Source organism: Sinohyriopsis cumingii, chromosome 5 (genome assembly GCF_028554795.1).
Source record: "Sinohyriopsis cumingii isolate HCF-2022 chromosome 5, ASM2855479v2, whole genome shotgun sequence".
In the NCBI taxonomy this organism is placed as follows: Eukaryota; Metazoa; Mollusca; class Bivalvia; order Unionida; family Unionidae; genus Sinohyriopsis; species Sinohyriopsis cumingii.
The window spans coordinates 40206102-40221280 of NC_142965.1; the positions used below are offsets into that span (position 1 = coordinate 40206102).

A 15179-nucleotide genomic window follows, 5' to 3' on the forward strand; every position below is an offset into this window, starting at 1 on the left:
CTTGCTTGACTTAATTGGTGATTAGGAATGGTTCAGCTTACTTGCCGGTGTCTACGACACTAAAGAGTAAGCCATCATGGAATCGCTAAACCATCACAACAAATTTCGCTGGACAAACAATGTTTGCGATGATTTTCCAAAGGACTCCATGGTTTACTGCGTAAAAAGTTTATCAAGATTTCTGTTCCCGGCATTTTTCAAAACACCATCTATATGGTACCTCATGATTTCCTGAAGCAACAAGGAGATTCAGCAGAACTCTGTCTAGGCGTTTGTCGGCTATTGACAGCAAGTGTATGCTGACATTCTGATGGTATAGTGGAGGATGGATGCATCCTTTTACTCATGAGGTATATATAGTTCGCTGTCTACATTTTGACGGGAAGTGTTCAGTCTGTTTCTTTGCCATGCGAGCTTCTGGCATTGTATACTTCTACATGTGCAGCATCTGCTCCAGGTTGTTTAGCATTTGAGATTAGAATACTTTCTTTCACATTTTCAGTCATCGTTGGAGGAGTAGCAAGAGATATCCCAATAAGTAGGCAATCTTTGTAAATGAGCAGTACGGCGCTATCAGCACTCATTATTGGAGATGTTTCTGGTGACTCTGGCTTGTAAGTTGTCTTAACATGATCATGTTAGTTCTTTATGCCATTCCCGAATGCGTAGAACAGAATGTCATCTGCTTTATTGTTCAGTTTAGTCTTGCAAGTCTCCTCTTTGAATTTGTATTCGACAGTTCTCTAGAGGTTATTTAAGGCTGAATTCTTAGACGATGAAGTACTGTCTTCTAAACAGGCCCTCTGTAAGGTATGGCTTTCATTCAAAAGTCTCTGAATGGCAGCATCGTTCGTATCAAAGCAATATGTTAGCATCAAAGCAATCTTGCCATTTCCGTGTGATCTTCTACTTCAGCAATAAGAGACGCCCTGTTTTCATAAAATTTGTTAAGCTTGCTAACTAGCTGTGATTTGATGGCAATCCCAAACTCAACACCAGCTTCACTTCGCTGTTTGTTAGCTCGGCCGATCCAGAAAAGGTGTAGGAGGCTCCTCCTGCAGTGAGTTATTCTTCGTCAGCTAGGAGACTTAACTCAATGCTGCTATCTTGATCTTGAATATAGTCATTTCTCTACCAATAAGAACTATTCCTCTGTCTCGTCTATCAGCTGATGTACTGTTCATCAGTGCGCGTACTTTCTGTGGCACCGATGATGAGTAGCGTCACCTTTATCTTCTTTTTAGTCTCGTTACATCTAAGGTGGGATAACCCTGAGCCGCGGTGTGCTGACCAGGTTTAAGGCAAAACATGCAATGGTTAGGGCAACGTTTGATTCCCTTCCTATTTCACGAAGATGAGCAGCGTGATGCTGATTTCCACTGCTGCTTCTGTTCAGTAAAAACCCGACTCTGTGCCCTGCGCCGCCTGTTTGCAGGTCTACAACTACAGCTCCCAGTGCATACACACCTGCTGCTTTACAGTTCTCTTTACAATATCTTGTGGCGGAAGGGGTAATATGTCATGAAGTGCTCATGAGTTGGATTTAAGTGAGGGAAAGTTGAGAAGAATCGCCTCACTCTCAAGGCCAGGACTGTCTGAATCCATCGGTAATGTCGAGACGTCTGGAGACAAGTCTGGACGCACTTGACAACCATTAGGTCCTACCGCACCTGAGATGATGCCATGCACTGTTCACCAAGCTATTATCGTCTGCCTTCACAACAATATATACTCGGCCGAATGATCCACAAGAAACGACTTTGCGGAGGGAGCCAGGTGTAGCTGTCTACTCTGGATCAACGATCACATGTAGTACTGTTACTTGTTGTAACAGGTGTAGCCTGACATGACAGTAAACACTATGTTAACCATATATATGCACGCCGGTCAGTCTCGTTGGCATCTTATTAATCTAAACAATTAAGACAAGATAGGTTAGTGACTCGTGGACGCAGTATGTAGAGGATTTGGGAAAATGGATGTTTATAGAATGTTTCCTTATAATCATGAAAGAGTGTTTTACTTAATAGACACATTGCTGTAACATCAGGTCGCTGGTAATATTTATTGATGGCATACGTGCATTTTTGTAAGACTCGAAGGTGTTTTTACTTCTCTATAACATTGATGACTCAATGCAAACAATACAATTTGACTTACCCCACCAGGATTACTAAGCGTATCCCGTACATTCAGGAGGCGATTATTCCAAATATTTTCGTTGCTTCTTTATCATTATTCTTTACAGGATCAGTAGATAACAGCACCAGGAAATACATCATACTAAACCAGTATGATCATTTCCAATCGATGTTTGCAGCAAATTTAAATCGCAATAATATTTTTTGCATACAAAGTGATTAGGGAATGAATATGGATTCAATAGAATGGGAAAACCTATCGTTGATGGCATCTAATGTGAATAGTCAAAGTGTGCATATTTACTCATCCTTTTGACTTGACTTGAGCGCATGACTGTACTGCATTTTATCTACCTAACTAAAAGCTATTTCTAAAGTCATTAATATTATTTAATTCAGAAAACTGTTACAGTTAAACTCTAATTGTTTTGTTTTACTGATCATGTCCTCCTTGAGTAAATCATGTACTGCAGATACAATGAGCAGGATATCATACTCCAAGAATCCCCACCCAATACCCATATATGGGTTTAAAAGACATGTGACGGAACCATACATAATGAAATATCTAATACAGAGCATGGGTCAAGCCTCGTGGTATGTGGGCTTGCACCGGGTCATATCATTGAAACAGTTGAGACATCCAATTTTTAACCATACATCGTTGATTACCATAAAAAGAGACTATACACATTTCCAGTAAAGACCATGTAGAAGCAGACTTGCTATTGGGTCATCATGTGCAAGCTGTTGAGATACCAGCCTGCAACTGTAATAATAATAATAATAATAATAATAATGAGGACTTTGTATAGCGCCTAATCTTTAGAAGCTCTAAGCGAGTCGAAATAGGTGAGTTTTGAGAGCGATCTTGAATGGGATCACTGTGTCTTTGAGTCTAAGTTCAGTGGGCAATTCATTCCAAGTTGCTGGGCCCTGGTATGCAAAAGAACGCTGTCCATATGACTTTGTTTTCGTAGTGGGATCAATGAGTATACAATTGTCAGAAGAGGAGCGTAAGTATCTTGCAGGTGAGTACACATTGGTGAGGTCGGATAGGTATGTTGGACTAGAGTCCGACAGTGAAAGTAGTACAGAGAACAAATTTTGTGTTTGATTCTGGATCGAATGAATAGCCAGTGTAGGGTACAGAGTAGCGGGATGTGTGCTCTGATCGTGGTACTCTAAGTATGATCCAAGCAGCTGTGTTTTGATCTTTCTGAAGTTTCTGGAGTAGATACTGAGATGAACCAGACAGAATTGAGTTACAATAGTCCAGTCATTCATCTGCAGCTTGTTACATGTAATCCATGATTTCACTTCCGAAATGCACCTCTCTACACCTTGGATGGTAGCATCTACTTCAATTGGGTGGCTAGATTTGTATATTTGGGTGTCATCAGCGTACAATTGGTGAGACACTGGATGATGATCTATGACACTTGAGAGCGACTGAGTGTATAGAATGAAGAGAACAGGTCCAAGAACAGACCCCTGTGGAACACCACAACATAGATCAACTGGGCTGGAGTGTATTCCATTTGCAGATACAATTTGTATCCTGTTGACAAGTAGAACTTGAACAACAGTAAGGCTGTATCATGAACGCCAAATACATGCTGGAGACGGTGAAGTAATATATCATGGTCTATTGTGTCAAATACTGCAGACAAATCAAGGAGGGTGAGGACTGTAATATTTCCGCTATCCAACGCAGAGAGAATGCCATTAACTACTTTTAGAAGAGTAGTTTCAGTACTGTGGCAAGGCGATGTGCACATTGTACATTGCTAAAACGACTGTTTGAATTCAGATGAGATACAAGCTGGGATAGAACAACCTTTTCTAAGATTTTTGATATGAATGGGAGATTAGAAACTGGGCGGTAGTTCTTTAAATGGTTATGGTCTAGTGTTGGTTTCTTCAGCAGAGGCTTTACAATGGCAGTTTTGAAAAATGATGGGAATTCCCCGGATCAGAGAGAGGTATTAATAACACCAGTTAGTGAAGGCAATACTGGATCTAAGCACTCAAGCAGCAGTGATTTTGGAATTGGATCAAGTTCACATGACTTTGGTCACTCTTCATCAGGATTGTACGTACGAAATCCATAGAGACAGGTTCAAATGCTGCTAATGGTTGCCGCTCAAATTCTGTATCCCAACTGTATGGTGACGACGAGTCATTTGAAATTGTGGTGTCAAGCTTATCTCTAATGGTTTGTACTTTGTCACGGAAGAAATCTGCAAACATGCCCGGAATGTCGACTGGAGATAAGGTAGTTGGAAGTGGTGTAGATTTGTTCCTTGACATTAGCTTGTTAGTAATCTCGAAGAGCTCTTTGCAGCTTGATCTTAGTAGTGTAGTGGGCTGATTTCGCTGCATGGACTGTATTTGTGACATTCTTCTTAGCGGCTTCATAGATTTGCTTATAAATAGTGAGTCTGGTGAAAAGCCAAAGCCTCTCAGTTTTACGGCGATCTCTTTTAGCAGTGCGAAGCTGGTCCCTAACACTGCTATACCATGGAGAACACTTTTGAATTGATACTCTGCACTTTGTAGCTGGGGCATGTTTCTCGAGCAATGAACGCATGCAGTTATCGAGTTATTCTGCTGTAGGAGGTAAGCATGTTGTTAGGTTTGCTTGGATGTCGTGCATTAGTTTGGTTCTATTTATCATTTGGAGGTTTCTCTTAGTAGCAGATAAAGGTGGAGAGTTATGGACTGATACGTCAAGATGGCATATAATGCAGAGGTGATCTGATTGATGCAAGGTCATGGGATACCAGGGAGGACCGTAGAATGTTATCATCAGGTCTATGAAGAATCCAGTCTAAAATGTGACCGTGTTTATAGGTGGGTTGGTTAACTGACTATTTGAGGATGAAAACATTAATTGAATCTATGAGTTTTGATGTGTTTGGGTTTCCGGGACAGTCAAAGTGAAAGTTGAAATCTCCAAGAATAATCAGGTTGCCACCTATCGAATTTCCATACTCCAGGAGATTCAGAAACTGCTCCAAAAAGAGAGATTCAGCCAGCTTGTTTTTTCTACTAGGAGGAGGGCGGTATAGGCAGAAAAAATGGACTGACCTTTGCTCCAGTGTGAGTGTGGTTTGGACAAGTTCAAACGATGTGTGGTCGAAATTGAATGTTATGGTGTGGTTAAGACGTTTGATCATGGAGTTCTTTGTGATGACAGCAATTCCACCTCCGCGAGAATTTTGGGGAACGACTTGATGGAGTAACCAGTGGGTGTTAGATCCGCACACTTGGGCTCATCGCCTGATGTTTTTAGCCATGTTTCTATCAGGAAAAAGATGTCAATATTCTGGTCGTTGATAAAATTAACTATTTCTGTGCGCTTTTCTGGTGGTCCTACTCACTGGGCATTGAATAATACAATACGCAGAGGTATCTCTTGGATAGTTGACACAAAGGTTGACAAATTAATAGGGATTTGAATTAGGTTATCTAAATTAACGGATTTGTTTTAAATTGATGAGCCGAAATAAAGGAGATAACTGGAATTCTTCTTCCTGTTCTACGCCTGCCAGCTTTGAAACAACGTTTCTTTTTTCGCTTCTGTTTACATTTAGGTATTGATGAATGTATTCCCAGTTCGTTTAGTCTAGAGCACAATATAGTGTAGAGAGCCAAGGAGTGATCATTTAAAGCAATTAATGAGGGTCCATCATAGCATAAACGGGTTGACTGGCGATTATCACGTGATGGCGGTTTGTTCAGAAACAGCGGAGCAAGACAGCTGAGAAAAAGTCTAATTGTTCTCATTTCCAAAACAAGGAGATGAAGAAACATATACGAATTGAACAGCCAATACATAATGAAGACAATAACGTAGATGAAGACAGGCAACAAGCACACATATCATGAAAACGGCACTAAAAAACGGAACAGCTGCTTCAAGCCGTGTGACGTTCTGTCGCATTGGGGTGGGGTTCTCCCAATATAATTTAATTAAATTAAATTGAAAGTTCCACCCTGGCTCGTTAGGTTAGAAAGTTAAATTAGTGATGATGTAGATTTACAGCTCTGAGCCCCCAGTCAGCAATGCCGACGGTTAAATTATAGAGAACACGAAGATGAAATTCAATCAATAACAATTTAATAAATGTGATAATTTAAAAACGATAACTTCCAATCACTCGTCTTTCCCTCGACCAAGTGACAGCCTAATTCATCCGGTGATTTACAGTGTGAGTTCGATTTTTCCCCTGTCCTTGCATCTACTCATCTATTTCTTCCCGCTGATTCCTTCCTTCTTTCCGTTCCTCTAACTCCTTCTTTGTCTCTGTTTCCTCTCTACTATCTCCTCCAGCTTCGCTCCAGACTTCAACTTCTCCTTTCCCTCTCTATTATCTCCTCCTCCAATTCCGCTCCCAGACTTCAACTTCTCCCTCTTCTTCCCTCCTTTAACCCGTCTCTCTATCCGAGACAACGGGACCAAACTTTAACTGGTCTGTCCCTCAAAGCTTCCTGTGAAAAACCACAAGGCGTTAACAAATGTTTTATCGAACCTCACCTCACACTATAACGACAATTAACCATCAGATAGCTGTCACTGTTTCGGCCACGCATGTATACACATCGAAATTCCCACACACTTCTTGTAGGGTAAACAATGGCGTAATAACACAGTATCAGCGAATTGTTATACAGACATCAATACATTGCGTCACGTCAGTATATACACATATATATTTAATCTCATCGTACTACAATCTGACAAAATCAGACGCATGTCTGTACATTACAAATATTCAACAATGGCAAAATCTATAATCATATGAACATATGTGTTAGTCTACTAAAAAATACCCACATAGTAAATTACAATATTAACTCTTACGACGGCTGGCAAGCTATATAATTCTTTACAAATATCAACTCATTTCTTCAAAATATGCAAACATATTAACAAAACAAAGTAATTCTTCGTACTACGATTCTAGTACTAACAAAGTATACATACGACCTACAATTAAAATGCAGTCGCATTCCACAAAGACCGAACAAATATCTACTGACCTTTTGAAGCTTTCTGTACTTAGACCTTCCCGCTCTAAGATTTTCCCGCCAATAACGAATGGCTATTCGGAGTTACGCTAACCTCTTCTCTAGGTAATTTCTCTCAGCGAACTAACTTTTGCCGGAAAACGCAGGGATATCATTCTACCCAAATCAAGGTCTCCCCCCCCCATCTCGATTCTGATTGGGTGGCGCTGTGCCCCTGTCCAATCGTCTTAGCGGCCAGTTCAACCTGTCTGTCTGTTTGCAGGGGAAAGAAGTTAGGACACTCCCACTTCTTCAGGCAATTTCTTTTGATCTTGGAAACATTTTGACACCTAGGTGATAATTGGCTGTCTGTGACTTCGCAACTCCGATGTCCGGTCCTTCGATTCTAGCCACAACAGTCTTACGTAACGGATTAGTGATACATTTCGGCAATGTTCGACATCAAACAATGACCCGTCAGAATTACCTTGATTATACATGTTTCAAACTGGGCTACTCTGGGTCGGGGTAAACATGACACCACCCCCCCACGCTTGAGAATAAAATCGGGATTTTATTCCCTCAAAACTACTTCAAATGCAATGGCATTAATACACGAAATAAAGAACAAAATTATCGCGACACTACACACTGAGTATGAACATGACTATATATATACATACAGCGATCTATACCATTCCAGCGCTCCTGCTCATGAAATCGGCGCCTACGTTCTCAGTTCCTTTCACGTATCTTATCTGCATCTGGTATTGTTGTAAGAACAGCGACCATCGCATCAATCGTCCATTCGACAATTTCGCCTGCGCGAGATACGCGAGTGGTTGGTGGTCGGTCTCCAATATGAACTTCCGCCCGTATAAGTACCGCTCGAACCGTGATATACCGAACACGATTCCGAGGCATTCTCTCTCCGATACGGAGTAGTTCTTCTCGGCAGCTGACAACTTCCGACTGCCGTACGCGACATATAACGATTCCCGTGCGACGATGCGGGTTTTATCGGTCCGATTAAATCCATCGCGACGCATCGAAATGGTTCATCGATAACGGGTTCACTCCCCAAGGGGACGGGTCGATGAGCCGTTTCCGGTGCCATTCTCTGGCACTTGTCACAGGAGAGACAGAACCGCTTAACGTCTCCCTGGACCCCTGGCCAGTAGAATTCTCTGACAAGACGGTCAAGTGTCTTGGCAATTCCCATGTGTCCACTCATGAGACTTTCGTGCGCGAGTTTTAACACTTCGCCTCGCTTCTCTCTCGGCACGACAACTTGCTTAAAGTGTTTGCGGCCTTTCCTGGCGTGGCGATACAAGATCCCCTTCTTGTACTCAAACTTCACCGCGCCATTCGGAGTCTCTTTCTCCGTTCCTGCTGCAGCGTATTTGTGCAACTGCGCCAGAGTTGTGTCTTCCTGTTGCAGCTTCCTCAGCTCGGCCGGAAGAACGTTACTCACCGGTGTCGATGTAACTTCCATCGGCTTCGCTTTCGTCTGTCGACTTTTGGACCAGGTTTCCACAGCACTCACCGGCATCAGTGTGCAGGTTTCGGGGTTCGGTTGTGGCAACACATAACGACATCCCAGTATGACGTCATGTGATAAACCATCCAAGCATGAAGCTTCAATTTTCCCCTTCACGTACGGTGAATCGAGGTCAATGACAGCCACTGGCAATGAGTCACGTGCGCTGTTCGCGTACTGAACTTCGATTACCTCCCCTGTGTAATCCTCGGGCTTAACGTACTTCTTGTCCACAAGGGCTGGGACGCTAAACCCAGTGTCATACAAGATGGTGGCACCTTCTCCGTTGACAGTAGCAGACGCGAGGTTGGCTGGGTTACAGCGTGCCTCCGGCTCGCGCTCCTTCCTAGCGACGGCATTCACCTGGGTCTGCCTGCCCTTGGGACAGTCCCTGGCAATATGGCCAGGGCGCTTGCAGTTGTAACACGTCGGCGGCCCTCGCCGACCTGCAAGTCCCGCTTTCGTGGGTGAGGCCTGTCCAGGTCTATGGTTGGCATCCCTACTTGTAGATCCCCCTCCGACCCTCCCGTCGCCCTGACGGTTACGGACAGCCGGCTCTACCTCAACCACACGGCGCGACTCAGTGGGTCGGGGTCGGTCCGCACCCCCGGAACCTCCACTTTTCGAGTGTGCCTGCTCGTATCGCTCCGCCATGCTAGCGATCTCTTCGAGCGTCCGGTGCTCTCTCTCTGCTAGAAAGACTGTCAACTCGCGACGGTAAGTACTCAGGACATGTTCCTTGAGTATCACCTCGCGTAGCCCGTCGTACGATCGTTCGACTTCGGTCATCTTCATCCACTTCTCAAATAACCCTCGAACACGGGTGTGGAATTGAGAGTGGGTCTCCGTTGCCTTTTTCGCCGAGTCCCGAAAAAGTTTACGATATGTTTCGGCGGTCAGCCGATAATGGCAGAGAAGGGCCTTTTTGAGCGCATTGTAGTCGTCGGCATCGTCTGCAGCTAAGCCGTGGTAGACTTCACGAGCTGCACCTTGCAAAAAAGCTGAGACATTAATCGCCCAATGTTGTTCAGGAATTTTATGAGCGTGAGCGAGTTTCTCAAACTGAACAAGAAAATCGTCGATAGATTCCTCCTTATCGCTGAACCGCGGCATACTTATCTGGACCATTCGGTGGTCGATGAAAGGTCGTCCGGTCCCTCCAGAACTTGTGCTGGCGTCGTCCCTATCATTGTCCCTAGCCGCTAACCTGACCTTCTCCATTTCGAGAGTGTGAGCCAGTCTGGCCAGCTCAAGCTCTTTCTGTGTTTCTCTGTCCGCTGCTATCTTGGCCAACTCCAGCTCTCTGTCCGCGGCTATTTTGGCCAGTTCTCGCTCTTGGTCCGCTGCCATCTTAGCCAGCGCCTTCTCCGCTGCTTTTTCTGCCTTCCATTCCTTGATTCTTTCTTCAATAAATGCTGCCAATCGATCTCCCTCGTATCCAAGATCTTCCGAACCCATGGCACGGTACTCCTTTATCATTTGCCTTTCTGTAGCCATATTGTTAAACTAATAGGAAGTGATACCTTGTCTCGACCTTACTAACAATGGACAGATATTACAAGTTCCCAGCCAAATACTTACCTGTCGACAACAACTAATTTCGTTCAGGTAAGATATTTGCTCGATATTTGCTTCACAATTACTGCAAGTAATTAAAGATCTACCAAACATGCAAATATCAAATATAACAAACACAAGATGAGAAAATCATAAAAATTCAAAATACATAGGATGGAAAATATCTCACACTGTTCACTAATACTTCCTAACAAATAAACTTTTAGATCGTAAAATAATATTCATGTCTAATTCAAATCCCGGACGAAGCGCCCACTGTGGCGTTCTGTCGTATTGGGGTGGGGTTCTCCCAATATAATTTAATTAAATTAAATTGAAAGTTCCACCCTGGCTCGTTAGGTTAGAAAGTTAAATTAGTGATGATGTAGATTTACAGCTCTGAGCCCCCAGTCAGCAATGCCGACGGTTAAATTATAGAGGACACGAAGATGAAATTCAATCAATAACAATTTAATAAATGTGATAATTTAAAAACGATAACTTCCAATCACTCGTCTTTCCCTCGACCAAGTGACAGCCTAATTCATCCGGTGATTTACAGTGTGAGTTCGATTTTCCCCCTGTCCTTGCATCTACTCATCTATTTCTTCCCGCTGATTCCTTCCTTCTTTCCGTTCCTCTAACTCCTTCTTTGTCTCTGTTTCCTCTCTACTATCTCCTCCAGCTTCGCTCCAGACTTCAACTTCTCCTTTCCCTCTCTATTATCTCCTCCTCCAATTCCGCTCCCAGACTTCAACTTCTCCCTCTTCTTCCCTCCTTTCCTGCGTCTCTCTATCCGAGACAACGGGACCAAACTTTAACTGGTCTGTCCCTCAAAGCTTCCTGTGAAAAACCACAAGGCGTTAACAAATGTTTTATCGAACCTCACCTCACACTATAACGACAATTAACCATCAGATAGCTGTCACTGTTTCGGCCACGCATGTATACACATCGAAATTCCCACACACTTCTTGTAGGGTAAACAATGGCGTAATAACACAGTATCAGCGAATTGTTATACAGACATCAATACATTGCGTCACGTCAGTATATACACATATATATTTAATCTCATCGTACTACAATCTGACAAAATCAGACGCATGTCTGTACATTACAAATATTCAACAATGGCAAAATCTATAATCATATGAACATATGTGTTAGTCTACTAAAAAATACCCACATAGTAAATTACAATATTAACTCTTACGACGGCTGGCAAGCTATATAATTTTTTACAAATATCAACTCATTTCTTCAAAATATGCAAACATATTAACAAAACAAAGTAATTCTTCGTACTACGATTCTAGTACTAATAAAGTATACATACGACCTACAATTAAAATGCAGTCGCATTCCACAAAGACCGAACAAATATCTACTGACCTTTTGAAGCTTTCTGTACTTAGACCTTCCCGCTCTAAGATTTTCCCGCCAATAACGAATGGCTATTCGGAGTTACGCTAACCTCTTCTCTAGGTAATTTCTCTCAACGAACTAACTTTTGCCGGAAAACGCAGGGATATCATTCTACCCAAATCAAGGTCTCCCCCCATCTCGATTCTGATTGGGTGGCGCTGTGCCCCTGTCCAATCGTCTTAGCGGCCAGTTCAACCTGTCTGTCTGTTTGCAGGGGAAAGAAGTTAGGACACTCCCACTTCTTCAGGCAATTTCTTTTGATCTTGGAAACATTTCGACACCTAGGTGATAATTGGCTGTCTGTGACTTCGCAACTCCGATGTCCGGTCCTTCGATTCTAGCCACAACAGTCTTACGTAACGGATTAGTGATAGCCTTCGGCAATGTTCGACATCAAACAATGACCCGTCAGAATTACCTTGATTATACATGTTTCAAACTGGGCTACTCGGGGTCGGGGTAAACATGACAAGCCGGTTAAGCGATAGCGGCCATCTTGTTTTTCCAAGAATATGTGTAGGTCGGAAGGGCAAGGGGAGAAGAAAGTAGGCGATCGGAAGATTTACGACCTATCCAGATCACCATGCCCATGTTCAACGACAAGGACGAAATCACCGACAACTTTTTGAAGTTCGAAAAGTTGGCACTAGTACATTAGCTACCCAATGACCAGTGGGCTATTAACGTTTGAGCATTCTTACAGGGATCCGAGAAGAATGTTTAACATAATATAGCACCGAACGCGGTAGAGCACTACGACGCTCTAAAGAAAGCGCTACTTCGGCACTATGAACTATCGACTGAAAGTTTCCAAAAGGTCTTTAGATAGTTGAAAAAAACTACCGAAACTCACGCTCAGTTTCATGCGCGCGTACGATTAATATTTAATAAATGGATAAAAATGATGGGTACGGGAGAGAGTTTTGAAGGAACACGTTCTTAGTATATACCGTAAATACTTATTCGTGTTCTCAGCGGAGCGTGACTTTTTAAACTTAGTAGATATAAGCGTGATGGCCGAGTGTAATGAGAGTGCACACTCACGTCCAAACAGCTTTCTTAAAATGCCGTGGGAAGTATCAGAAAAAATAAATAACTGTTTCACTCGACCGTGTACAAACTTGACTGTGTATTCCTTGTGCTAATTTTATTTACAATTCACTCGACCATGTAATCCTTGTGATGATGTTTTACAATTGCATGTCCGATAGCGTTCACTCAGTTTTATTTTAAAAAATCCACTTCTCCTTGCGATCGTTCCGGTGGCATAGTGGTTAGAGCGTCTGCCTCGGATTCGGGAGGTCGTGGGTTCGAACTCCTTCCGAGCCATACCAAAGATTTGTAAAAATGGTACAAACAGCCGCATCGTTTGGCGCTCAGAATAAAGAGGTTAGTGTTAGGACTGGTCGGCCTGGTGTCAGGATAATACGACTGGGTGGACATTATGACACATATCTGCGGCATGATGCCCACGTACTAGACATCACTATAAACTGACACACTGCAGATATCGTAGCTATATTACTGCAGAATTGTTAAAGGTACGTTAAAGATCAAAATCAAACACACACAAACACACACACATACAAACTTCTCTTTGCCCTAAATAGATTTTAGGAAAGTGTCAGTGACATATATTCTCAGTGCATATAAACTACCATAAAGATCTACACAACATTAAAGTCTGTTGACAAAATGGTATGTGATTGATATCATTTTCATTTATTCATTATTCATTCACTAACGCACTGCAAAATTTTTCAATAGAGTTTATGGGTGATGTATGACAATGACTACAAGAATTCGTAGCCATTTTCAAGCAACTTCGTACCATCCGATTCACCTGTGTAGAAACGTGCAGCACCGATAGCCCTTAAATACTATATAACTACATTTTATACGTATTTTTATGGCATCAGCTGTTTGCACACTTGTGCATTCTATTTTCGTTTATATCGGTGCCGTCACTTTGACCTTTATTTTGGGCAGGTACCTGAAAGTTTTAATCGTGTATATTATTTATAGGAGCATCGAGATAATCGGTAAAATTGCACTATATCTTTACAGTCCTATGGCTGTTGCTTGTGCGCTTTATGGGATTTTCTATACATCCCCACCCACATTACGTAGATATGCCGAAATTCATACACACAACATTGTTTAAAAAGAAAGAGGTTATCCTACCTTTCTTCCTCTTTTTCGGTGATCTAAGATTTTGTCAGTTAAATCTCCATCCACAGGTGGAATGTTGATACAACGTTATCCTTGATGTCCACACACATTTTTGGTTGGAAACACTCACGTAAATAAATTGCAATCAAGAAGGAAGTTTTGGATCTGCTGTCACAATATGGCTGACAAAGTGTAAAAGTTCAAAGTCAAATATTAGGGAGCTAGTTTATGATTGTCGAGTAATCTGAGATTCAGAGACAACGCTCATTTATCTGTTTTTGTTTCTTTCTTTTTGAGCCTAAATAACAAATATTAGTGGCGATGAACGTAACACTACACAATGCCCATACACAAGAGTTCCAAATGTTTAAATTTACCCCGAAAGTGTAACATGCCCTTGAAATTAATGTATTGTGTGTCATCAATAGCTAGACATAAATGGGATGGGATACTCACTATTGAAGTCAATGGAATGCAAAGTTAAAAAGGATTTTAAATAAATCTCCTCTTGGGCATCAAAGACAGCAGCAGAGAGGGTGAACAGACCATAGAATTCCGACAAAACAAATGAAACAAACAAATAAAATCATCTCGTAGAAAGGTCAAGATTTTACAAATGAACTTTTCCTTGAGATGTTTTATTTCTGCAATGACCGATTGTACTAATAAAACCTCAGTTTGAAATAGTAGCTAAAAAATAAAGTACTCTACGTGTTTATTTATTTGTTGTTTATTTTTTTGACGACCAACGTTGGTAGGTACCCTCTCTGCTGCTATTAATTTACCACCATACCAAGTTTGATGAATATTTTTCAACGCGTTCTCGCTGTCGTTTTTCCTCATCTGTTTCATCTTCATCTGAATCTTCGGAATTTGTTCTATGTTTCAAGTAATATTCAAGTTCTGATGGTGGTTTTTCTATTTTTGGATTTATGTTCTTTCTGTGTTTATAATATATCATCAAACTTCTGTATCGATCTCCACCGCAATTTTTACAAATCTGATATAATCCTCTAACGCCGTTGTTACAACCAACACAACCTCGTGGACCAGCATGAGGGTTTTTCTTTATAAGATAATTATGTTTCTTGCAATATTCTCCACGGCATTTTTTATTACAATTGTTAGTGGTTCCTTGACACAGCCACGCACAGTTGTTCATTATATTAATGATATCTGTTTAATTCAATTTAATTTTATCATCACCCCTGTTACCCAAATATTTTATCAATACCCACACGATATCTTGTTCTTGGATCATGTAAATTTATTGTTATAAATCCATGCGGGGTAGCTTGCGCTCGTGAGAAGAAATTTTTGAATTT

At 41.8% G+C, this 15179-nt stretch overlaps 1 protein-coding gene across 1 annotated transcript; it reads right to left on the minus strand.

Annotated features, from left to right (window-relative positions):
- Positions 1–1530: 1530 nt before the first annotated feature.
- On the minus strand, positions 1531–14358 carry LOC149798995 (uncharacterized). The gene is made up of 3 exons (XM_089958114.1): positions 13867–14358; positions 9144–11097; positions 1531–1670 (listed from the first exon to the last, which is right to left on the minus strand). Exons 2-3 carry the CDS (start codon positions 10192–10194, stop codon positions 1531–1533), a joined length of 1191 nt encoding a protein of 396 aa, XP_089814240.1. The 5' UTR covers positions 10195–11097; positions 13867–14358.
- Between the last annotated feature and the right edge of the window lie 821 nt (positions 14359–15179).

Coding starts and splice junctions, on each gene's coding strand:
- LOC149798995 (XM_089958114.1), bottom strand. CDS start 10,194: ATGGCTACAGAAAGGCAAATGATAAAGGAGTACCGTGCCATGGGTTCG. Junction 1,671..9,143: donor CACGAAAGCGGGACTTGCAG/GTCGGCGAGGGC, acceptor GCATCATCTCAG/GTGCGGTAGGACCTAATGGT.